This window comes from Schistocerca nitens, chromosome 3 (assembly GCF_023898315.1).
Source record: "Schistocerca nitens isolate TAMUIC-IGC-003100 chromosome 3, iqSchNite1.1, whole genome shotgun sequence".
In the NCBI taxonomy this organism is placed as follows: Eukaryota; Metazoa; Arthropoda; class Insecta; order Orthoptera; family Acrididae; genus Schistocerca; species Schistocerca nitens.
The window spans coordinates 875,675,918-875,702,608 of NC_064616.1; the positions used below are offsets into that span (position 1 = coordinate 875,675,918).

Sequence of the window (26,691 nt, forward strand, 5' to 3'; positions counted from 1 at the left end):
TTGTGATGACAGACTAATCTCTAGCATAGCTCGAGATTTTCATTTGGGTGTGAGTTGGCAAAGCCAACGTATAAAATGTCATGAGAATAACTATCATTCTTGTTATGGTGTATATTTTACACGTTTTCGATTGCGATGAGTGACTTATGGACGCCATTTTGTTGATATCATGGGCCAAAGCAGGTAGGTGGTAGCGGCAGATGTTATATTTCCTGATTTGTTTCATTTAGATAGGTAGGGTTACACTGGCGAAATGTAATATGTACCTGCATTATTAAATATTTGTGTATTTCCAATTGAGCTGTAACAGTGGAACATTTCACTCTAGTTGAGTCCTGCTAGCACAAAATGCGAGATGGGCCGAGCACAGCCTAACTGAATAAGTTGCCGCGCTATTTATTGTGGAGAACGTTAAACGTGTCTTAATCGCCACTACATCCAGCACAGGCTTCTCCTTCGTGGTGTGTCTGTAATCATTCAGCGTGAGGAAGCCAGTGCAGTAAAAAGTAGCACTGAAACAATTGCGTACACATCGAAGAAACGAGAGGGTATAAAAAAAGGTATGGAATAAATTTCTATTTGTTGTAGAGGAAAACAGAAATCCTAATGGGTACGTATCGTGCATAAACTGATGTACATTATTGTCTTTCCAGTTGGGAACAACTCATTTAAAGAAATACAGCTGTAAGAAGAATTTCATGTTGACACAGCTCCTTCAGGATTACCGACAGTACTAAAAAATAGTATAACAGCGAAGCTTGTTTCAATGTGTGCTAAAGATATGAGACTCTCTGATACTGTTTCTGCTGAAGGTTTCAAAGAACTAGGCCAAGAATTAATTCATCTAGGTGCACATTCTCGAGAAGGCGGCGTTTCAGATATCATGCCACATCCTTCTACTACAAACAGACATGTCAACGAACAGGCTGATGCTATTCGAAACAACGTAAGATATCCGGTTATTAAGGATGTTATTAATAAAACATGTTCTCTAACAATTGAAATGTGGACTGATTCGTACAAAAAGGTGCATGATTTGACGCTTATAGCACATTACATGGACACAGATTCGTCTCTTGTGAATAATGTTTTATTTACAACTAAATTCTCGGACGTTAAGATGGCGGGAGTAAACATTATGAGAGACACCCAAGGGAGGATGATGACTGGAATATTTTGCCGGATATGTTGTATAATTTTGTTTCTGACTCCGACCCGGGGGCTAATATAATAAAAGCTTTGGAAAATCACGAAATCCTTTCTTGTGCTGCTCATTGTATAACAGCACTTAGCCACACTTTCGATGAAGATAATTTCTTGTTAAATGATTCAGCGAACATCGCATCAACAACAAATACTGCAGAATACACGAAGAAAAGTAGTCTCTGCACATCTTAGAAACTATCTTTGAAAGCAGAGGCCAATAAACTCTGGAACAGCTTATACACTATGCTAAATTCCTTACGCACTCAGTATAACGAAGTTGATGCATTACTGAAGGAAAAGAAATCCACTTGCAGATGACAGGGATATGACAGTGAACTTGCAAGAAGAATTGTAGATCTCCCTAAACCATCTAATGAGACCTCAGATGAATTATAAGTCTAAATCCAGTTAGTTCTTTGGTTTCATAAACGTCAATATATCCACAGTGTCAAAGATAATTACTGAGAGGTAAGTTTAATTACTCCAGTTACAATACCGCTTCATTAAGATACGAGGAAAGGATAGATACGTAATTAACTAGTGTAACTGATGTATACTGGCAAATATGTATTTCTTAATAGAAAGAAAATGGCTACGTTTGCTTGGTCGTCTTCCCGGTATCTCAATATGTCTGGCATAGATGAACAATCGGTAAAGTAATCGTTTTTGTATAGTTAGTTCATAGTGTCGTAGAGCTATACGGAACAGTTATTCGTACAATGTTTCATCACAGTAAAATACATTCACGCTTTCATGATTTCCACACGAGTTCTGTATTACTTCTCTCTCTCTTGTTTATTAAATAGAGCCTTTAAGTGCAGTGTCTTGGACAACCAGAGAGAGAGAGAGAGAGAGAGATCTTTTCAACTCTGGAAGAAAAACAAAACCTCTACGACAGATGAAGCAGATGTCTATATTTTAATGCAGTTGGGCGATTATGGCGCCTTAGAATGGTGGGATGGACATGAAAAGGATCAGCCAGGCCTGGCTGCAGTTGCACGACATATTTTATGTATACCAGCAAAAAGCACACCTAGGTAACAGTGCTTTAGTAAAACTGCCATGTCATTAACAAATCTCCGCAGCCAGTTAAATCCAGAACGCATCAGCGATCTACTGCTGATGAACAGTAACTATAAATTTTTCTGACGTTTCGCCAGCACGAGTGGCTGGCATTGTCAAAGCTTCAGCCTCCATTGCCGGTGGTGAACTGGAGCCGAGCTCGCGGGCGCAGACTATATGTACCTGGCGCGCCAACGTCCGAGGGCTTCTCCGCGGTCATTTCCGGTGCGGTTCTCCTCTTGCTACCTGCGACGGTCGTTCGCTGCAGTACGGGAAGCCAGGATCCGTTGACCTTAAGGCTTTCCTCTTTCTTGCTCAAACTGTTCGCGTGTTTTTGTATTTCTACAGCTTCTCTGAACAAGCGCGTGTGATAGTGGTTCTCTACAGCCACTATCACACGCGCTTGTTCAGAGAAGCTGTAGAAATACAAAAACACGCGAACAGTTTGAACAAGAAAGAGGAAAGCCTTAAGGTCAACGGATCCTGGCTTCCCGTACTGCAGCGAACGACCGTCGCAGGTAGCAAGAGGAGAACCGCACCGGAAATGACCGCGGAGAAGCCCTCGGACGTTGGCGCGCCAGGTACATATAGTCTGCGCCCGCGAGCTCGGCTCCAGTTCACCACCGGCAATGGAGGGTGAAGCTTTGACAATGCCAGCCACTCGTGCTGGCGAAACGTCAGAAAAATCATTAGATGAACGTCGGCCGAAGAACCCGAGACAGAAGCCAATAGGCAGTTTGCCAACAAGTGGCCACGAAAGCCTCAACAATTTTGTAGTAACTATAAATGTTCTTCTCTTGCAAACAAGTGATAAGTATAGACTCGCCTGTTGTATTTCAGGGATAGTATTTATTTAATGTGTACGTAGTTTCCTCTTAAAGGCAGGCAGAATTAATCTTCTGTTTGGAAATTAGTCTTATTTTCTCCTGTGATTCAACTGAAATGTCAGATTATTTTCCACGTGTTATATGAAGTTAAGTATGGCATGTAAGCGTTCTTGAAAACATTAAAAGAGGGAGAGAGGGAGAGAGAGAGAGCGAGAGAGAGAGGAAGGCCTTGGACTTGTGCAGTGCGGTGAGATGAGACGAGGCAAGCCGTCAGCGACGGTATGTGATGCTCGGTTATTCGCATGACCAGAGTCCGGACATGAGATATGGAGCGAGTACATGAGGGAGCAGTCATATGGGCCCGGACACTAGCGGCTCTGCCCACAGGTAGCAGCAGGACCATACCCGGTCTAACATTGAGCGCTGCAACACTATACACTCTATTGACGTTTACGTAGTTATTCATAAATTCACTATAACAATGATTTAGATATTCACTACACTTAGTAGTCGTATATTAGACATATACACTCCTGGAAATTGAAATAAGAACACCGTGAATTCATTGTCCCAGGAAGGGGAAACTTTATTGACACATTCCTGGGGTCAGATACATCACATGATCACACTGACAGAACCACAGGCACTTAGACACAGGCAACAGAGCATGCACAATGTCGGCACTAGTACAGTGTATATCCACCTTTCGCAGCAATGCAGGCTGCTATTCTCCCATGGAGACGATCGTAGAGATGCTGGATGTAGTCCTGTGGAACGGCTTGCCATGCCATTTCCACCTGGCGCCTCAGTTGGACCAGCGTTCGTGCTGGACGTGCAGACCGCGTGAGACGACGCTTCATTCAGTCCCAAACATGCTCAATGGGGGACAGATCCGGAGATCTTGCTGGCCAGGGTAGTTGACTTACACCTTCTAGAGCACGTTGGGTGGCACGGGATACATGCGGACGTGCATTGTCCTGTTGGAACAGCAAGTTCCCTTGCCGGTCTAGGAATGGTAGAACGATGGGTTCGATGACGGTTTGGATGTACCGTGCACTATTCAGTGTCCCCTCGACGATCACCAGTGGTGTACGGCCAGTGTAGGAGATCGCTCCCCACACCATGATGCCGGGTGTTGGCCCTGTGTGCCTCGGTCGTATGCAGTCCTGATTGTGGCGCTCACCTGCACGGCGCCAAACACGCATACGACCATCATTGGCACCAAGGCAGAAGCGACTCTCATCGCTGAAGGCGACACGTCTCCATTCGTCCCTCCATTCACGCCTGTCGCGACACCACTGGAGGCGGGCTGCACGATGTTGGGGCGTGAGCGGAAGACGGCCTAACGGTGTGCGGGACCGTAGCCCAGCTTCATGGAGACGGTTGCGAATGGTCCTCGCCGATACCCCAGGAGCAACAGTGTCCCTAATTTGCTGGGAAGTGGCGGTGCGGTCCCCTACGGCACTGCGTAGGATCCTACGGTCTTGGCGTGCATCCGTGCGTCGCTGCGGTCCGGTCCCAGGTCGACGGGCACGTGCACCTTCCGCCGACCACTGGCGACAACATCGATGTACTGTGGAGACCTCACGCCCCACGTGTTGAGCAATTCGGCGGTACGTCCACCCGGCCTCCCGCATGCCCACTATACGCCCTCGCTCAAAGTCCGTCAACTGCACATACGGTTCACGTCCACGCTGTCGCGGCATGCTACCAGTGTTAAAGACTGCGATGGAGCTCCGTATGCCACGGCAAACTGGCTGACACTGACGGCGGCGGTGCACAAATGCTGCGCAGCTAGCGCCATTCGACGGCCAACACCGCGGGTCCTGGTGTGTCCGCTGTGCCGTGCGTGTGATCATTGCTTGTACAGCCCTCTCGCAGTGTCCGGAGCAAGTATGGTGGGTCTGACACACCGGTGTCAATGTGTTCTTTTTTCCATTTCCAGGAGTGTAATTATCTATACTGCTACATACAGACGAGTCGTTGCTTCAAGTTGTCACAAAAATTTCGAAAAGTACTTGACCAATTTACTTCAGATTTTTACACGGTACTGCAATAAACGTTCGGACGGACACGGACTTTGATGTGATCAAAAGTATCCGGACACCCCTAAAAACTTAAGTTTTTCATATTAGGTGCCTTGTGTTGCCACCTACTTCCAGGTACTGCATATCAGCGACTTCAGTAGTCATTAGACATCGTGAGTGAGCAGAATGGGGCGCTCCGCGGAACTCACGGACTTCGAACGTGGCCAGGTGATTGGATATCACTTGTATCACACGTCAGTACGTGTGTTTTCCACACTCCTAAAAATCCCTAGGTCCACTGTTTCCGATGTGATAGTGAAATGGAAACGTGAAGGGACACGTACAGGACAAAAGCGTACAGGCCGACCTCGTCTGTTGACTGATAAAGACCGCCGACAGTTGAAGAGGGTCGTAATGTTTAATAGGCTGAAATTTATACAGAACATCACACAAGAATTCCAAACTGCATCATGATCCACTGCAAGTAATATGAAAGGTAGGTGGGAGGTGAGAAAACTTGGATTTCATAGTCGAGCTTGGTGTAAGGAGCGTAAACATCGGACGATTGAACAGTGCAAAAACGTTGTGTGGAGTAACGAATCACGGTACACAATGTGGCGATCCGATGGCAGGGTGTGGGTATGGCGAATGTCCGGTGAACGTCATCTGCGAGCGTGTGTAGTGCCAACAGTAAAATTCGGAGGCGATGGTGTTGTGGTGTGGTCGTGTTTTTTCATGGAGGGGCTGGTTTTGCGTGGCACAGGCGTACATTGATGATTCGAGCACGTTCTTGCTTCCCACTGTTGAAGAGCAATTCGGGGATGGCGATTGCGTCTTTCAACACAATCACCTGTTCATAATGCACGGCCTGTGGCGGAGTGGTTACACGACAACAACATCTCTGTAATGGACTGGCCTGCACACAGTCCTGACCTGAATCCTATAGAACACCTTTGGGATGTTTTGGAACGCCGACTTCGTGCCAGGCCTCACCGACCGACATCGATACCTATCCGCAGTGCAGCACTCCGTGAAGAATCGGCTGCCATTCCTCAAGAAACCTTCCAGCACCTGATTTCACGTAAGCCTGAGAGAATGGAAGCTGTCATCGAGGCTAAGGATGCGCCAACACCACATTGAATTCCAGCATTGCCGATGGAGGGCGCCACGAACTTGTAAGTCATTTTCAGCCAGGTGTCCGGATACTTTTATCAACGTTATTAGCAAAAATCTCGAAAATTCTTGACAGATTTACTTCAAAGTTTACATGATACCCTAATATACGTTCGGACGGACATAGGCTGCACATTTTTAGTACGAGGGTCGGTCAAAAAGTAATGCCTCCCATTTTTTTTCTACTTAAAGAAATTAAGTTAAGTGAAAAATTTGAATTTGGCGCCATTCCTCAAACCTTCTTCTGCAATCCACTGCAGTAGTAACTTTCTGTGTCAACAGGTGGCAGCACAGCAGAAGTTTGTAAGATGGCCGACATCGATGTTCGTTTGAGACAGCGTTGTGTGATTGAATTCTTGAATGCAGAAGGTGAAACGCCCATACGCGTTCATGAAAGACTGAAGAAGGTGTATGGTGTTGTGACAGTGGATGTCAGCACTGTTAGATGATGGGTTCGTCGTTGTAAGGAAGCTGAAGGGCAAACACCGTTGACTGACGAAAAGCGGAGCGGCAGGCCGGTGAGTGCAGTGACTCCACACAACATTCAGCAAGTTGATGACATCATTCGTGGTGACCGTCGGGTGACTGCAGATGAAGTGTGTCGCATTATTTCTCTTAGTAAAGGCAGTGTGATCACGATTATTAAACAATTGGGGTACTCAAAAGTTTGTGCACGGTGGGTTCCAAGAATGTTAACCGATCAGAATAAAGAGGCAAGGAAAACAATAGCCTCCCAACACTTGCAGCGCTTCCGTTTGGAGGGAGATGAGTTTCTGAAAAAAATTGTGACCGGGGACGAAACATGGGCGCATTTTTTTGAACCCGAATCAAAGAGGCAGTCAATGGAGTGGCGTCACACAAGCTCGCCGAGGAAGAAAAAATTCAAAACTGTGCGATCGGCAGGGAAAGTTATGGCAACAGTTTTCTGGGATACAGAGGGTGTGATTCTGGTTGACTTTTTGGAGCAGGGATGCACAATAAATTCTGTTCAATACGTCACAACCCTCAAAAAACTTAAAGCACGTCTTCAGCGAGTTCGCCCAACAAAATCAATGGCAGATGTTCTTCTTTTGCATGACAATGCAAGACCACACACCAGTCGTCACACCTCTGACGAGATTGTCAAAATTGGATGGGAAGTTTTGCCTCATCCCCCATACAGCCCTGACCTGGCACCATCAGACTTCCATCTGTTCGGGCCACTAAAAGAAGCTCATCGTGGGATTCATTTTGAAGATGAGGAGGCCGTCAAAACATCCGTGCGTCAATGGCTTAGGAAGCAGAGCTGTGATTTTTACCGTGCTGGGATACATGCCCTTGTTCAAAGATGGACCAAAACTGTAGAGATGGGCGGAGATTACATTGAAAAATGACAAAATGATCCTCAATGTTGTGGTTTTCAACCTATGTAATTGCATTTAAATTTCCTGACAATTAAACGTAGAAAAAAAAATAGGAGGCATTACTTTTTGACTGACCCTCGTATATATCTCTACTGCTCTAAAATGATGTATTGATATTTAACTTTGTTACCAAAAATCTCGATAAGTACTAGACCAATTTAGTTCACTTTTTACGCGATACTCTAATGAACATTCGCAAGGACATAGGCTATATGTTATTGCAGTCTATAAAATACATAATTACATATGTAATATATACGGGGAAACATCGGTACCAAAAATCTCGAAAAGTTTTTGACCGATTTACTTCTAATGGTTACAGGTTACTCCAATAAACATCCCGATGGATAGGCTATACATTGTTGTGAGCTACCCAAGCACGACTCACGCCCCGTCCTCACAGCTTCACTTCTGCCAGTACCTCGTCTCCGGCCTTCCATACTTTACAGAAGCTCTCCTGCGAACTTCCAGAACTAGCAATCCTGAAAGAAAGGATATTGCGGAGACATGGCTTAGCCACAGCCTTGGGGATGTTTCCAGACTGAGATTTTCACTCTACAGCGGAATGTGCGCTGATATGAAACTTCCTGGCAGATTGAAACTGTGTGCCCTGTACGTGTCCCTTCACGTTTCCACTTCACTATCAAATCGTGAACAGTGGACCTAGGGGTATTTAGGAGTGTGGAAATCTCGCGTACAGACGTCTGACACAAGTGACACCTAATCACCTGATCACGTCGAAGTCATCCGCAGCTCGTGGTCCAGGAGCTAGCGTTGCTGACTCCGGATCACGGGGTCCCGGGTTCGATTCCCGGCCGGGTTTGGGATTTGCTCTGCCCGGGGACTGGGTGTTTGTGTTGTCCTTGTCGTTTCGTCATCATCATCATTTGTAAGAGTGACTAGATTGGACTGTGAAAAGAAAATGGACTGTGTAAAAATTGGGACTTGGGTGATGATGACCGCGCAGTTGAGCGACCCACAACCCATCATCATCATCACGTTCGAAGTCCGCGATTTCCGCGGAGCGCTCCATTCTGCTCTTTCACGATGTCTGATGACTACTGAGGTCGCTAATATGGAGTACCTGGCAGTAGGCGGCACCACAATGCACCTAATATGAAAAACGTATGTTTTTGAGGGTGTCCGGATACTTTTGATCACATAGTGTACAATTTGCGTGGCACCAAAGACAAAACGTGTCCACATGTAGCAGGTTTTGTCAATACAGTTAACAGCAGTTTTCAGTAAGAAAAACATGTATTTTGGATTTTTTGGGTTTTTGGTCATACGTGCAATCTCAGGTCAATAGTAAACCGTATAATGGAAAGTTTTTTGTGTATCATTAAAGTTGTTATTCATCGGTATAATAATTCGCGCATGGCAATAACGAACGGATGTTACGGCCACTATAGTGAAGGAGCGAAAGAGAAAGTTTCGTCGGCGACTGCGCTAGTTAATCCCTCGCTAAAGCCCGTATTACACGATGTGCCTAAACCGTACACCTATGCACCAACGCCCCTAACTTGCATACCTGTAACTACAGACAGGTTCACTTCCGACCTATTACACCATCCACGCGGGATATACTTAGCGCGCATGCGCAGCAGCAGACTGTACGCGCGAAAAGAAAATAGATGTCTTACGTCCTGATGTCTTGTAAAGTCGTTCGTTCTACTGCGCGCAACTCAAGGGCGACTGTATGATATACTGAAGCGTCATACGTTCAAATTATTTGTGAACTCAAGGTTCCCATTTATAAAGAAATTGTTTTCTATCATTATGTATTAAGTAATAGTTTTTCTCTAATGTAGGTTAGTACTGTTCTGAATTACAGACGCAACGGTTTTATATTACGACACTTGATTACACAGGTATATGTATATCGAAATTTACATTTACACAGCATATTGCACATGGAGGATCCACTTGTTTTTGGAGCTATTGCCCTGGCAGTGACAGTAAATCTTCGGATTAGGGCAGAACGGCGACGAAAACGAAAAGTCAAACGTTGTTGGGTTCGACCCTGGCTGACAAGAAGGGTGGAAGGCAGGGAAATATATTCACTGTTAATGAAAGAACTGAGGCCCGAAGATCCGCAAGAATTTCGGAACTTCGTTAGGATGGACATGACCTGTTTCGAGAAGCTGCTGTCTATGATAGAAGATGGAAACAGAAAGTGTGACACAGTTATTAGGGAGGCTATCTCACCTTCTAGAGAGTAAGAATTATATGGTTATGTTTTGTGATCATACCAGCCTAGATCACTAATAAAGTACCGGTGAACGCCCTGTTATGTTGCTGGCTGGTTGTAACATTACGTTTCCTGGCGAATGGGGAATCTTTTAAGTCTGGCTTTTAACCACAGAATAGCACAGCCCACCATTTCAAAAGTTGTTGTGGATGTGTGCACTGCAATTTGCAACACATTAAATGACCAATACTTAAGAGACCTTGTGTTATTTTTATAAGTTTGGACTATTCTCAGAATTTTGCAGTCCTCGTCTGTCGCACTGGGGCAAACTGCAAAGATTTTCTCCCTTTCACTGCCAGTTTCTCGTTTCTGGCATGCTGAAATCAAGCAAGATGTGCAATTAAATTAAACCTGAACTTTCGTAAACTAAGGCATTAGGATACAAATCGAAAATCATCGTATAACGTTATATGCATATTCCTCACAAAAAAAAATGGCTCTGAGCACTATGGGACTCAACATATATGGTCATACGTCCCCTAGAACATAGAACTACTTAAGCCTAACTAACCTAAGAACATCACACAACACCCAGTCATCACGAGGCAGAGAAAATACCTGACCCCGGCGGGAATCGAACCCGGGAACCCGGGCGCGGGAAGCGAGAACGCTACCGCACGACCACGAGCTGCGGACATTTCTCACAAAGAAACGATTTGCGACTACGTTATTATGATACAGTGGGTCATACATACACCTTTCCTCGCTCTATGCCTGATTTCAGACGCTTAATTCCTCTCTGCTCCATTTCGTTTCTAGAATACGAAGCTACTGCAAAAAAAAAAAAAGTTTCTCTTCTGCAGTTGTGAAACCTGTTTACTGAAAAAAATGCAGAAGATCCCCAACGCGAAAAATCCCCAACACGAACGTCTGAAATTAGCCACTGGACGCCTAACAATAACCAAAGAACAAGCAGAAAGCACCGTGGTACACCCTTCAGCGCATGCGCGAATTATCGCTGCCTACTAAGCATGCGCGGATTGACGGCAGTTTAGAAGTGCTCTCTATTCCTGCTTGCAGATAATGTGCCTGCTAATTTTCGTAGTTTCACACGCTCTACCGCTAGATGGCTGTCGCGATAGACCAGTACCGTTCGCGGCGGATCGTCGTGTAATACCGCCTTAACTAATGGTGAGCAGTAACTCGAGCTCCTCTCTGCTATTGGCTATGCGCGAGGGAGCGAGGCGTTGACGCTCACCTAGAGCGCGCTGCGGCCGCGGCCGCGGCCGCGTCGGCTGGTTGGCTGGCGGCGACCGTTGACCCGCGGCAAGTCGTCGCGCCTTTCCCGCGTCTGTCAGGCTGTCACTTTCTTGCGCTCCATTGTTCCGGCCGCTGGAGGCGCGCGCTTTCTCCCTATGCCCGAGGACGCCGTCCGCCGCTTCCACTCCTCGAAAATCTGGATTACTAACGCGTGAAATCGCCGAAACTTGCTGGGTGTGGAACAGCGGCAGATTGGAAACAGTGTTTTGATAATCAGTCATGTAATGAAGGCTTTGAAGGCCGGCGTCTGCTTCGTTTTAAACTTCCCCATTAAGAGACAGTAATCGATGTCCAAGACTTTTCACTAATGGTTCATCCCTGTCTCCGAGGAACATTTTCGTAGATGACCCTTGGTAGCTGTGTAGAAAGGCCAAGGTCCTCCCGTGTGGAGGGCATAGTAATAAGAATTCTTGGCGTAGAGAAGCAACTGAAAGAGTTGATAACAAATAAGGCGCTGGGTCCGGATGGAAGCCCAGTTCGGTTTTACAAAGAGTACCTGAGTCGAAACAAGGCCCCAGGAGTAGACAACATTCCATTAGAACTGCTGACGGCCTTGGGAGAGACAGTCATGACAAAACTCTACCATCTGGTGAGCAAGATGTATGAGACAGCGGAAATACCCTCAGACTTCTAGAAGAATATAATAATTCCAATCCCAAAGAAAGAAGGTGTTCACAGATGTGAGAATTACCGAACTATCAGTTTAATAAGTCACAGCTGCAAAATACTAACGCGAATTCTGTACAGACGAATGGAAAAACTGGTAGAAGTCGACCTCGGGGAAGATCAGTTTGGATTCCGTAAAAATGTTGGAACACGTGAGGCAATACTGACCTTACTCCTTATCTTAGAAGAAAGATTAAGGAAAGGCAAGCCTACCTTTCTAGCATTCGTAGACTTAGAGAAAGCTTTTGACAATGTTGACTGGAATACTCTCTTTCAAATTCTAAAGGTGGCAGGGGTAAAATACAGGGAGCGAAAGGCTATTTACAATTTGTACAGGAACCAGACGGCAGTTATAGGAGTCTAGGGGCATGAAAGGGAAGCAGTGGTTGGGAAGGGAGTGAGACAGGGTTGTAGCCTCTCCCCGATGTTGTTCAATCTGTATATTGAGCAAGCAGTAAAGGAAAAAAAAAAGGAGTAGGTATTAAAATCCATGGCGAAGAAATAAAAACTTTGAGGTTCGCCGATGACATTGTAATTCTGTCAGAGACAGCAAAGGACTTGGAAGAGCAGTCGAACGGAATGGACAGTGTCTTGAAAGGAGGATATAAGATGAACATCAACAGAAGCAAAACGAGGATCATGGAATGTAGTCGAATTAAGACGGGTGATGCTGAGGGATTAGATTAGGAAATGAGACGCTTAAAGTAGTAAATGAGTTTTACTATTTGGGGAGCAAAATAACTGATGATGGTCGATGTAGAGAGGATATAAAATGTAGACTGGCAATGGTAAGGAAAGCGTTTCTGAAGAAGAGGAATTTGTTAACACCGAGTATAGATTTAAGTGTCAGGAACTCGTTTCTGAAAGTATTTGTATGGAATGTAGCCATGTATGGAGGTGAAACATGGACGATAAATAGTTTGGACAGGAAGAGAATAGAAGCTTTCGAAATGTGGTGCTACAGAAGAATGCTGAAGATTAGATGGGTAGATCACGTAAGTAATGAGGAGGTACTGAATAGAATAGGGGAGAAGAGGAGTTTGTGGCACAACTTGACAAGAAGAAGGGACCGGTTGGTAGGGCATGTTCTGGGGCATCAAGGGATCACAAATTTAGCATTGGAGGGCAGCGTGGAGGGTAAAAATCGTATAGGGAGACCAAGAGATGAATACATTAAGCAGATTCAGAAGGATGTAGGTTGCAGTAAGTACTGGGAAATGAAGAAGCTTGCAGAGGACAGAGTAGCATGGAGAGCTGCATCAAACCAGTCTCAGGAGTGAAGACCACAACAACAACAACTCTACGTCACTAGCCCCTTACTTAAATCGCACGTATCGCGAATCTCTCTACCAGCGCAAAGTCCCAAGCGACATCTACATAGCGATGTGCATGCCTACTCTGCCGTTCACACTGAAGTGCATGTCAGAGGGTTCTTCAAACCACCTTCAAACTATTTCTCTATCGTTCCACTCTAAAACTGCGTGGAAAAGTGAACAGTTCAGGTTTTCTGTACGAGCTCTGATTTCTCTTATTGTATTCCTTCATACGTAGGCTAGCGACAATAAAATGATCAAGAGAAGAAATTAGTGACTGAAATTTCATGAAAAGATTTCGCCGGAACTAGAAACGACTTTGTTTTAATGTTTAACACCCGAGCTCGCTTATCATATCCATGACTTTCTCCCCTATTTCTCGATAATACAAAAAGAGCTGCTTCCTTTGGACTTTTTCGACGTCATCCGTCAATCCTGACTGGTAAGGATCCCATGCACCCCATCTTACTCTAGCAGAGAACAGACAGGCGTAATGTAGACAGACTCTTTAGTATGGGCCCGCAAAATAACAGACGAATATCCTTAACATCGGTTTGGTTCAAATGGCTCTGAGCACTATGGGACTTAACATCTATGGTCATCAGTCCCCTAGAACTTAGAACTACTTAAACCTAACTAACCTAAGGACATCACACACAACACCCAGCCATCACGAGGCAGAGAAAATCCCTGACCCCGCCGGGAATCGAACCCGGGAACCCGGGCGTGGGAAGCGAGAACGCTACCGCACGACCACGAGATGCGGGCTAACATCGGTTTGCTGCAGAATTCTTGAACATATTCTCAGTTTGAATTTAAGAATTCTCGAGACGGAAAAGCTTCCGTCTACAAGTCACCACGGTTTTAGAAAGCATCGCTCGTACGAAACTCAGCTTGCCCTTTTCTCACATGATATCGTGCGAGGTATGGGTGAAGCCCAACAGGCAAATTTCATATTTCTAGATATTCGGCAAGCGTTTGACACGCTATCCCACTGATAAGTAACGAATATACAGAATATGTTCCCAGATATGTGTGTGGCTTGAAGAATTATGAACTAACAGAATGCAGTAGGTTTTCCTCGACAATGAATGTTCATCAGAGACAAGGGTATCGTCAGGAGCGCACCGGCGAGTGTGATAGGACGGCTACTATTTTCTGTTTACATAAATAATTTGACGGACAAGGAGGACAGCAATATGTGGTTGTTTGCTGATGATGCTGTGGTGTACGGGAAGAAGTCGGAAGTGACTGACTGTAGGATGATACAAGATGACTTTGGCAAAATTTCTACCAGGCTCACTCCAAAAGAAATGCACACTATTTTTGTAAAAATACAGTTTTAATTTTGCATGTGTCAAAGTTTTACGGAGTGTAGATACATCCTTCCCGCTTGTTTTCAAACTTAGTTCAACCTGCTCTCGTGAGTGGCTCCGTCACAGTATGTCTTCAAGATGGCTGCTACACTTGACGTTCGTCAGAAGCAACGTGCTGTCATAGAATTCCTGTGCTGTGAAAACGAGACAGTGGGAAACATCCACAAGAGGTTGAAAAAGATGTGTGGAGATGCTGCTGTCGATCGCAGTACAGTTAATCGGTGGGAAAGCAGGTTACGTATTGAAAGCGGGCACGGCAATATTGAGGATTGTCCTCGCAGCGGCAGGCCTCGTACTACACACACTCCAGACAATGTGCACTGAGTTAACGAATTGGTGACTGCTGACAGACGCATCACAATGAACGAATTGTCACGCTACGTTGGGATTTGGGAAGGAAGCTTTTGCCAATTACTGAAAGTGTTGTCGTTAAAAAAGGTTTGTGCCAGTTAGGTTCCCAGGATGTTGACAGTGGCTCACAAAGAAACAAGAAAAACGGTATGCAGCGAACTTTTGGAACAGTACGAGAATGGTGGAGATGAATTTCTTGGAAGAATTGTGACAGATGATGAAAAACGGCTCCATCATTTTTCGCCAGAGACAAAGAAGCAATCAGTGGAGTGGCATCATGCAAATTCACCCAAGAAAAAAAAATTTCAAAACACACCTTCTGCTGGAAAAGGTATGGCTACGGTGTTTTTCGACTCAGAAGGACTCTTGCTTGTGGACATAATGCCAAGTGGAACCGCCATAAATTCTGATGCATATGTGACGACACTGAAGAAACTTCAAGCTTGACGGAGTCGTGTTCCACCACATCGGCAAAAGCTGGATGTTCTGCTGTTGCACGACAATGCACAGCCACATGTCAGTCAAAAAACCATGGAAGCGATCACAAAACTCAAATTGACAACACCCGCCTTACAGTCCTGACCTGGCTCCATGTGACTATCATCTCTTTGGGAAACTGAAAGGCTCTCTTCGTGGAACAATGTTTGAAGATGATGAATCCCTTGTGCACGCTGCCAAACAGTGGCTCCAACAGGTTGGTGCAGAATTTTACCGTGCGGGTATACAGGCGCTGGTTCCAGGATGGCGTAAGACAGTGAGAGGGATGGAAATTATGTGGAGAAATGAAAATATTGTTTCTAAAGGATGTATCTACACACTGTAAAACTTTCAAACATGTAGAATAAAAGATGGATTTTAAAAAAAAGTAGTGTGCATTTCTTTTGGAGTGACCCTCGTAGTTGCTGTGATGAGTGGCAGCTTGGCCTAAGTACAGAAAAATCTAAGCTAATGCGGATAAGTAAGAAAAACAATCCAGTTATGTTCGAACAGGGCATTAGCAGTGTGCTGCTTGACACACGTCGATTAAATATCTAGGCGGAACGTTGCAAAGCGATATGGTTTGGAACGAGCATGTAAGAACGGCGGTAGGTTCAAATGGTTCAAATGGCTCTGAGCACTATGGGACTTAACATCTGAGGTCATTAGTCCCCTAGAACTTATAACTACTTAAATCTAACTAACCTAAGGACATCACACACATCCATGCCCGAGGCAGGATTCGAACCTGCGACCGTAACGGTCGCGCCGTTCCAGATTGAAGCGCCTAGAACCGCTCGGCCACACCGGCCGGCTACGGTGGTAGGAAAGGCGAATGATTGACTTCGGTTTCTGGGAGAGTTTTTGGAAAGTGTGGTTCATCTGCAAAGGGACCTCGTATTGAACGCTAGTGTGATTCACACTTGTTTACTGCTCGAGCGTTTGGGATCCGCATCAGCTCGGATAACAAGAGGACATCGAAGTGATTCTGTGGCGTGCTGTTAGATCTGTTACCGATACGTTCGATAAGCACGCAAGTATTACAGAGATGCTTCGTGAACTCAAATGGGAATCCCTGGAGGGAAGATGACGTCTCTTATGCGAAACGCTATTTAAAAAAAAAAAAAAAAGAAATAGAAAACCAGCATTTTCAGTTGACTGCAGAACAATTCTACTGCCGCCAACGAACATTTCGCGTAAGGATCACAAATTCAAGAGAATTTGGGTTAGTACGGAAGCAGACAGACAATCGTTTTTGCCTCGCCATGTTTACGAGTGGAACAGGAAAGGAAATGACTAGTGGTGGTACAACGCCGCTTGCGGATTATATACACTCCTGGAAATGGAAAAAAGAACACATTGACACCGGTGTGTCAGACCCACCATACTTGCTCCGGACACTGCGAGAGGGCTGTACAAGCAATGATCACACGCACGGCACAGCGGACACACCAGGAACCGCGGTGTTGGCCGTCGAATGGCGCTAGCTGCGCAGCATTTGTGCACCGCCGCCGTCAGTGTCAGCCAGTTTGCCGTGGCATACGGAGCTCCATCGCAGTCTTTAACACTGGTAGCATGCCGCGACAGCGTGGACGTGAACCGTATGTGCAGTTGACGGACTTTGAGCGAGGGCGTATAGTGGGCATGCGGGAGGCCGGGTGGACGTACCGCCGAATTGCTCAACACGTGGGGCGTGAGGTCTCCACAGTACATCGATGTTGTCGCCAGTGGTCGGCGGAAGGTGCACGTGCCCGTCGACCTGGGACCGGACCGCAGCGACGCACGGATGCACGCCAAGACCGTAGGATCCTACGCAGTGCCGTAGGGGACCGCACCGCCACTTCCCAGCAAATTAGGGACACTGTTGCTCCTGGGGTATCGGCGAGGACCATTCGCAACCGTCTCCATGAAGCTGGGCTACGGTCCCGCACACCGTTAGGCCGTCTTCCGCTCACGCCCCAACATCGTGCAGCCCGCCTCCAGTGGTGTCGCGACAGGCGTGAATGGAGGGACGAATGGAGACGTGTCGTCTTCAGCGATGAGAGTCGCTTCTGCCTTGGTGCCAATGATGGTCGTATGCGTGTTTGGCGCCGTGCAGGTGAGCGCCACAATCAGGACTGCATACGACCGAGGCACACAGGGCCAACACCCGGCATCATGGTGTGGGGAGCGATCTCCTACACTGGCCGTACACCACTGGTGATCGTCGAGGGGACACTGAATAGTGCACGGTACATCCAAACCGTCATCGAACCCATCGTTCTACCATTCCTAGACCGGCAAGGGAACTTGCTGTTCCAACAGGACAATGCACGTCCGCATGTATCCCGTGCCACCCAACGTGCTCTAGAAGGTGTAAGTCAACTACCCTGGCCAGCAAGATCTCCGGATCTGTCCCCCATTGAGCATGTTTGGGACTGGATGAAGCGTCGTCTCACGCGGTCTGCACGTCCAGCACGAACGCTGGTCCAACTGAGGCGCCAGGTGGAAATGGCATGGCAAGCCGTTCCACAGGACTACATCCAGCATCTCTACGATCGTCTCCATGGGAGAATAACAGCCTGCATTGCTGCGAAAGGTGGATACACACTGTACTAGTGCCGACATTGTGCATGCTCTGTTGCCTGTGTCTATGTGCCTGTGGTTCTGTCAGTGTGATCATGTGATGTATCTGACCCCAGGAATGTGTCAATAAAGTTTCCCCTTCCTGGGACAATGAATTCACGGTGTTCTTATTTCAATTTCCAGGAGTGTATGTAGATGTAGACGTGGTATAGAGGGCGCTAAGAGGAATGACAAATATAATATTTATTGGAATGGATACCGTGTTACTGGAATTCTGTGCAGACAAAGTCACACAAAGCGACAAGCTCGACTGGTCGACTGCATCTCGACATCAGTGGATGACAGAGGAAAACGGAAGCACAGAGCGACCCTTCACTCTAGAAACGCCGCGTGTGCGATCACATGACTGTGTTAGCCTCATAGTTCCATTAACACTGGGACCAATGAATTTCAAAGAATTGAAACAGTTTCGTTTGTGATTAAAGTACTAACTTAGAACAACAACAACGAGTATTTCAATGAAGTTTCAAGTGTACTTACCATTAGAAGACCTTTGTAAGCGTAAATCGAGCCAACGAAAACCGTCATTCTTTCGCTCTGACAATATTCGTTTTCCGGAACTATAAGTATATCTTCACTCGACGGGTGCGGCTGCGAATCAAGAAAACAATATGGTTAGTCAAAGTGTAGTGTATACTACTTCAACGATATTATCATTTTTTTCTCCACACCTGTTGTCAAAACTGCGCACAGAAATGTACCGTCATCTGAAATAAAAGTATACCAATAAAAACAACTTACGTTGAAGGACAATTTGAGAATTTGTGGTTATTATACTCACTGAGTGTATAATAATCGGGAAACACCGGTTGAAAACGCCATTACATTGCAGTCGTCCGGAGTGAAATTATGTAAATATACAGTATGCAGCGAAGTCGCTCTAGCCATTCTTTTATCAACTAGTAACAAAAAATGGTTCAAATGGCTCTGAGCACTATGGGACTCAACTGCTGTGGTCATCAGTCCCCTAGAACTTATAACTACTTAAACCTAACTAACCTAAGGACATCACACACATCCATGCCCGAGGCAGGATTCGAACCTGCGACCGTAGCAGTCGCGCGGTTCCGGACTGAGGGCCTTAACCGCGAGACCACCACGGCCGGCTCACATTTGTGTGTCAACTACTATATTACTGCTGTATTGTGACACACTGTCCATTGGCAACTCAAGCATGTCCGGCGGGTTGAGTCCTACAGGCAAGACTACTATGGGAAACCACATGTAAACATTACCGGCTGACAACAACAACTACGACGGGTTGTTTTCGCGTACAACTCTAGTGGACACTGCAAAGACGATCGGCGTCTGATTAACATACAGGCGACATTTGTATCGCCACTAGAGGCGCGGCGAACACTGCACTAATTGGTTTTGCCTTATCACGTGCCAGCAAGTAGGTCAAACAATATCCGTCTGCTAGAGCAGTATTTAGTCATCTACCGAGCCTTGGAGCCAGCAGTTCCAGCCGACACACCATCCTGGAAGTTAGGCCTCTGCAACCACAACAAACAGCCAGCCGTCGGCTCCGGGCCTCCACCTCTCTGACATTGGCCCCCCGTGGATTCTGGACATCAGGACGTGGTATCTGTTCGTTTGTTTTTGATTTTAGTAGTTTGTGTCCAAGGAATGCCGTCCTTGACTGGGTCTGCACGAATTTCTACTATTAAGCACTCTGCAGTGACTGAAGTCTGTCTCGAAAATATTTACTTCAGCTGTTAGTGTATTTTAGTGTAGTAGACATGAACTAGCAGAGACAATTATTCAGTATCAGTTATCGATGAAGAAGATCATTTATTTGTGTTCAGCTAATTTTCTGCACCCGTAGATGTTAGTTGTGAATAATTAATTTTATGTTCATTAAAATAGTTTATGCTTTTATCTCTGCCCGGAAATCTTCTCTGGAGATATGAACCCCCGTAGGATCACCACAGTTACCGAGGACGTCCTTTGCAGTTCTATTAAAGGCAGTCAGTGGCCAAACGATCCGTCGAGAGGCGACGGAACTTTTTTTTATGATGTTGTCACTTATGTGCGAAGGAGTGTAAGGAGGATTTATCGATTTATTGGTAACGGCATTCACATGGCTTTCTGTGAGCTTCATGGAAGCTTGATGTATCTGTGTGGTAACGACAGTGAATTTCTATGGAGGTCGTGCGATGCTCTATAAGTGGTTTTCTTGGCTTGATCTCGGATGTTTAGTTTTCATCGATAATGAAATTCTACTCAAGAGCCTATGAAAATATTTTAGAAAATAAGGCATTTTCTACACTATGTTAAAAATGTAGAATAGAACCTTTTGTATATCAGTCAGATAATCCTTCTTTCCAAGAAAGATATATCTGCAAGGGGGTACGAAGAAATCAGCTAGGTTTGCTAAACTGGTCTGCTAAAACCCACGACGTACACCACACTGTGAAACTGTGGATTGATCTCGAGCGTCGGTTACGTGCCATTTCAGATTGGTAGGAAACCTGTCTGCAACGACTCATCACCCATGCGGAAAAATGGAAACAAATTCTGCCAACAGAACTTAGATGAAAGCCTTTCCTGAAGAACAAAACTGTAATAGTAGCGTAAGAGGTCGTACTAGCTTTTAGTTGCACATCTGACGTATTTAAGACGTACGTTGATTGATGACATGCGACTTGTTGACCTCGTACACACAGGATATAACAGAATGATGTTTTAAAATTTTAGGAGACTGTAGGGGATGAAATTTGGAACTTCTGATATAAGGAATCTATAGCTGGAAATGTGAAATAAAGTTTCTACAGCACTATGCACTCGGTAGGTTAAATGTAACACCAGACTGTTATAGTTTGGAAAACTTTTATTGAAAAAGCAGGAAGAATACAATCAAATACTATAAACCGAATCAGTGGCATCTCTACTTTCGAATAAATATGCAATGTGACGACGACAAACAAAATTTTCAATGACGAAACAAGTTTTGTCTGATACTTTAGAAGATTCCACGCTCCCCTTTGATTGTATCAAATGCCGTAAAGATGCGCTCAATAAGCTCAGTTACTGATCGTACTGGTGCTGAGTACACGAGGGACTTTAGGTAACATCAGGGGTAAAAGTCATGAGGGATGAATTCAGGGGAGCGTACAGTCCAAGGTACTGGTAAGATGTGAAGTCCAGTTAGGTGATCTCCAAGACTTCCAGCTGAAGTATTCGCTGAGATTCTCAACTGGTAACTTCTCGTACTTGGGAGGTCTGGCTGCTCTAATTGTAATTTACAGTGCGATTTTCACTCATGAGCAATCGAATTAGACACATCTACCATGTAGCATGCTGCATCCTCTTTCGACCTGACGATTGTGGCGACGCAAGTTGCCTTTAATTCCACGAGACAAGGAACGAGTCGAGGAGCCAGCATTATGCTTATCGACTCACGTACAGCCGACTATTTAGCCGAGCTTGGTCAAAATCGAGTCCAAGGCAAGCACAAATCTCTTGATGATGTTCCGTATGGCTCAACAGGATTGAGACTAGGGGCCTTGGAGCAACACAAAATCACACTCATATCTGAAGAGTATTCCTCAAAAGATTCTGTGATCGGAAAATTGGAAATCGGTGGTAAGTTCCTATGGGACCAAACTGCTGAGTTCCCTAGGCCTACACACTACTTAATCTAACTTATGCTAAGGACAACACGCACACCCATGCCGGCGGGAGGACTCGAACCTCCGAGGTGTGTGTGTGGAGGGGGGGGGGGGGGGGGATGGTGGAGCCGCGCGAACCACTGCAAGGCGCCCAAGACCACACGGCCATTCAGTGATCGATGGGGAGGTGTACTGTCTTGTTTAAGGTGCAGTTCTGTGGTGGGGTGCTGTTGGCGAACCGACAGTAGTACGTTATAAGACAGAGGGATTCTGTATCGTTTGTGGGTGGGAGACAACGGAAGACGTACCAAGGACCGCATTTAATGTCACGTAAACATCCTCTGCCAAGTAGACAGTTGATGGCTGGAGTTCTGACATATTATCTGCGTATCCAGAAATGCTGCCAACTGATGTGTTATGCATGGGGATCATATCAACCTGTACCGCATCAAAAACAGCACTGAAGCGTTGAAACTGGTAGCGACATAATAAAATAAAATCATAAGGGCGGCTGTAGGTGTTTTTGTTAGTCACGATAGTAAACGGCCGTCGTCCCAGAGACCTACTGCTAAAAGGATGGACATACAAAAACTGTTGTAACTGGTCCTTCATACTCTCGATAGTGGCACTGGTATGGAGTCGACGTCCGAATTGGTTCCACACATATTCTATCGGGGACGTAACTTGAGATCTTGCAGGCCATGGCAGTACCTCAGCATCAGGCAAACTGATCATAACGACATGTGCCATGTGTGGACGAGCATTGTCCTGCTGAAAAAATAGCACTACGATACTGTCTCATGAGAGCTAACACATTAGGACGCAGGATGTCGGTGATGTACCGCTATGTCGTCACAGTTACATCAGTCATTTCTAGGCGTGACGTGAAGTTTTATCAGATGGCTTCCCACACCGAGTGCCAAAAGTAATACCGATATGCCTCTCCACAATATTGCAAGGCTGAGACCTATCTCCAGGTCACAGCCATACTGGCCGACGATGGTCCTCCAGGGTAGTACAGGATTCATCGCTGAATACAATGCGACAGCATTCATCTACAGTGCATGCTTCCCGGCTACAGCCGTTTGTGTTGTGGCGGTACCACACTCTACGTGTGGGTCGGTAATTCCCTATTCCGACTGTTGCTAGTGGTATGACTCACAATGTTACAGGGAGGTATCGGAAGACAGATGCAGATGTGAAGTGATTACGATGTGCGTGGCGCACAATACGGCGGTCCGCCCTTGTGGTGGTCAGTGGTGGTCAACCGGAAACTTGACGACGAGTATGCCTGCTGTCACATTCCCATACAGCCCAACTTCGGGCCACTGCCAGATCCAAAGCTCTACAAATCTGGATATTGCACGACTCCAACAGGTGGCAAAATTGAGACCCACAATGAGGTCCCTTCCAAGCACTGTCATGTGCTGATAACGGCCGGCCAGAGTGGCGGAGCGGTTCTAGGTGCTACAGTTTGGAACCGCGCAACCGCTACGGTCGCAGGTTCGAATCCTGCCTCGGGAATGAATGTGTGTGATGTCCTTAGGTTAGTTAGGTGTAAGTAATTCTAAGTTCTAGGGGACTGATGACCTCAGAAGTTAAGTCCCATAGTGCTCAGAGCCATTTGAACCATTTTGCTGATAACGCTGTCTCACACGAGTACACGTCATCCACATATTCTTCAGAGTGATCACTCAACATCTAACGCTGTTCTCTCCCAACCAGGTCTGGTAACAAAACTAAACACTAATGTACTTTGGTGTTCGTTCTACCTGTCACAGAGAATTGCAAGTCTAACCATTTACATATGGACGATGGTGTGCACAGAGTAGGAAATTACGTTGACATCCTACCATATTTTGTGGGTGCTTAGCTTTATTTTGTCAGGAGGTGTATGATCTCAGATACTACTGATCACATTAAACGTGTATGTCAAATATAACACCAATGAATGCTAGAATATTTGGGATCCTCGTCAAGTCGTCCTGAAGAAGCGAGTGAAGAAATTGCTTGTGCAAAAGATCAAAGAATGTAAATGTAAATTTCATTTCTCATGAAACACTACGGGATGAATTTTGAGAACTAGTACTCACATCTCAGGAAGAACAGTCAAACATCCATCGAATATTCCTCATAAGTATCACAAAGACAAGATAAGTGAGATTTGTGTGTGTAGTAGGCGTGCATCAATTATTTACACCCCCCCCCCTCCCCTCTCTTTGGGCTACTTAAAGAGATAAAAAGCAACTACTAATAATTTTGCTAAGTATTCTCCGCGGTTGACTGTACAATGTCTTAAGGACTATACCTGAAGATACGGTTTTTAATGATAGCTTTTGAAAATTTACAGAACCATGGAGACAAATATTTACAACGATAGAAGTTAAGTTTTACATTTATAGATAATGTACTGATGTACTAATATTTTTGAAATTATATCTCATGTTGTGAAAATTAACATTATTTCTCTTTAGTGATTTCTGAGTTGACACTTACATACGGCTCCATTGTCTTGGTTTCCCTGTAGAATGGGTCAGTCACTTGCCAAGTCGTCATTATAGCCAGGTCGATAACAAGGAGGACACCAACTACCATGAAGAGCTGATAGTCCTTAATAACCTGTAAGGAGAATCGACCAGACAGTTATGTAATTTATAGATTGCATGGTTTTAATATAATAACGAAAATAGGTTGCACTGCAAAGTCTAATTGATTTTAACATCCAACGTAAGACTCTCAGTGTTAGTTGCGCTAAGTAAGCTTCGTCAAAGACGATATTAATATTTTAGTTAACACTGTATTTAAAAATTATGCTAAGGTGTAGAAATTTTGATTTACCTTCTTGTTGAGCTTCACGTCAGTAAATATTGAATGGACCCTCCAGGTCTTAGAAAACATGGATCCAAATGCCAGTGAAAAACCAGCCATGAGAAGCCACGCTCTCGCTGTACAAATGTATGGAAAAGATTCAACACTGGTTAAGGTGGAGTCCAGTCCCAAAAATATGACACTGCTGTACGTTAACATACATCCAATTATAATCAGGTTGTTTAGATATGGACTCGACATCTTTATATACCTGTTAAAGCAAGGTAAATGGATGAATAAATGGAAATTGTGAAACGTAGCCTGGCTACTACATTATATGCTGTAATATAATATGGTCTTAAATTTGTAGCTGGATACTGGAGAGAAATGGAGATATGGGAACATTCTGAGGTATATGGCAAATGCAAAAGTTACACATTGTCCAACTACTCACTTGTAATTAATTTATATCTCTATGTAAATAAAACAGGCGCAAATAATTTTCTTCACGGATTGTTTGCAGATGACATGCTGTCAAAAAAAAAAAAAAAAAAAAAACGACGTCAATGAGCACTAAAATCGATGTATAATAATGCAGTTGAGTTAGCGATGTAATTTCAAGGTGAGTGTCTAAACCAAACGAAGCAAATTGCAAATATTGTATTTCTTAGGCCTACAGCAGTTACATTATTACAAATGTGATATTGTACTCTACAGAAATAAAAATTTGACTCATAGAAGACCACACATTGGTGTCTGGGTAAATATAAAAATAAAATAATTGTGTTTGCATACGGCTGATTTCCAAAACAACCCAGTTTTCAAATCGCAAACACGGAAGAACGAAAAGATGAAGTTCAAACCTTAGTAAAATGAGTAAGAGTTAATTTAATACGCATTGAAATTTCCTGCAAGTGGACTACTTTTTATTTCGAGAAAAAAGAAAAGAATTGTAGAATAAACAGATTAGACAAGAGGAAATTAAAAGCTGACTGAGGAAAGAACTAAGCATGACGTTTTGAAAACACAATCGCTTCTAAATATTGCAAGCCCAATAGAAATGCATAACCAGTATGAAACTCATAAATATTCTGAACAGAGTAATGGAACGAAATACTGATATTGTGTACTTGTGCTTATACGTTGGAGCCAGTTGTGCACAAAGTAGCTAACAACGCAGGAACTTCAGCTCTAGAACGAATTAATTAAATTTACACCATAGGAAATTTTCATAAGATTAAGACTGTGAAGCTATAGATATTTGTAATTATTATGTCTGAATTGCAAAGAAATAATCCTTCTGCCATACATACTTATAACTACTGGAGGCATGACGCCTAGTTTTCATCCTATGTTTCAGACTTAAGCCAATGTTTGAAATTTTACCAAAAATTTCCTGCAAACTGCTCAGGAACAACGTCCTTAGACAATGAGAAACAGATCTTAAATTTCAGAACGGGAATACAATTTATGTAGAGATATCGCTGGGAAAGCAAACGGGATGAACTCCATGAATGCAGTTTGAACTTTTTGTTCGTCACATGTTTTTAATAATCAAAAAATTTTCAATACAATGTAGAGTATACACCAGTACTGAACAAGGAAACTATGGATGGGGTAAATTAGTTGCTGCCATCTCATGTGGAAAATTTCTGTCATTTGGGCTTTCATTTACAAATTTGGTAGTCAATTCTTAACTCATGATGGGTATGTACCATTCCCACTTAGAAACTAGCTGCTTTAATTTCATACTAAAAATTAACGACAGAAAAAGACATAGATTGATAAGCTGGATATCAGGTAATCTAAAGTAATGTTGATTCTATTATGGTACAAAATAGTGTTTCAAGTAGGTATATAGCGTCATCACGGCAACGAGGATAGGACACAATGTATATTTCATGGGTTTAAGCATCATGAACGAAGGCTATATACGTGGAAGTAACATGGAGATACCGAAACGTTTCATACTGATTATATAATGGTAAGACAGAGATTTAGGAACCAGATTTTAAACTGTAAGACATTTCCAGGGGGAGGGGCAATTTATCGGTTATGAACTGTAGATTAGAACTGAAGAAATTGTAAAAAGGTAGGAAATTAAGGAGACAGGACGTGGTTAATTTGAAAGAACCAGTGGTTGCTGAGAGTTGCAGAGCATTGGACAACGTTGGACTGAAAGAGGGGAAAGAATACAGTAGAAGACGAATGGGTAGCTTTGAGAGATGAAATAATGACGGCAGCAGAGGATC

General features: G+C 44.6%; 1 protein-coding gene across 1 annotated transcript in view; it reads right to left on the minus strand.

The window, feature by feature from the left end:
* The window catches only part of LOC126249461 (gamma-aminobutyric acid type B receptor subunit 2), a 370,961-nt gene that overhangs the window by 202,313 nt on the left and 141,957 nt on the right, over positions 1–26,691 (minus strand). Inside the window, exons 7-9 of the mRNA XM_049951115.1 lie at positions 24,470–24,710; positions 24,128–24,250; positions 18,498–18,608 (exon numbers count right to left, since the gene is read on the minus strand). Of these exons, the coding sequence (XP_049807072.1) occupies positions 18,498–18,608; positions 24,128–24,250; positions 24,470–24,710 (475 nt within the window). The remainder of the gene's footprint in view (positions 1–18,497; positions 18,609–24,127; positions 24,251–24,469; positions 24,711–26,691) is intronic.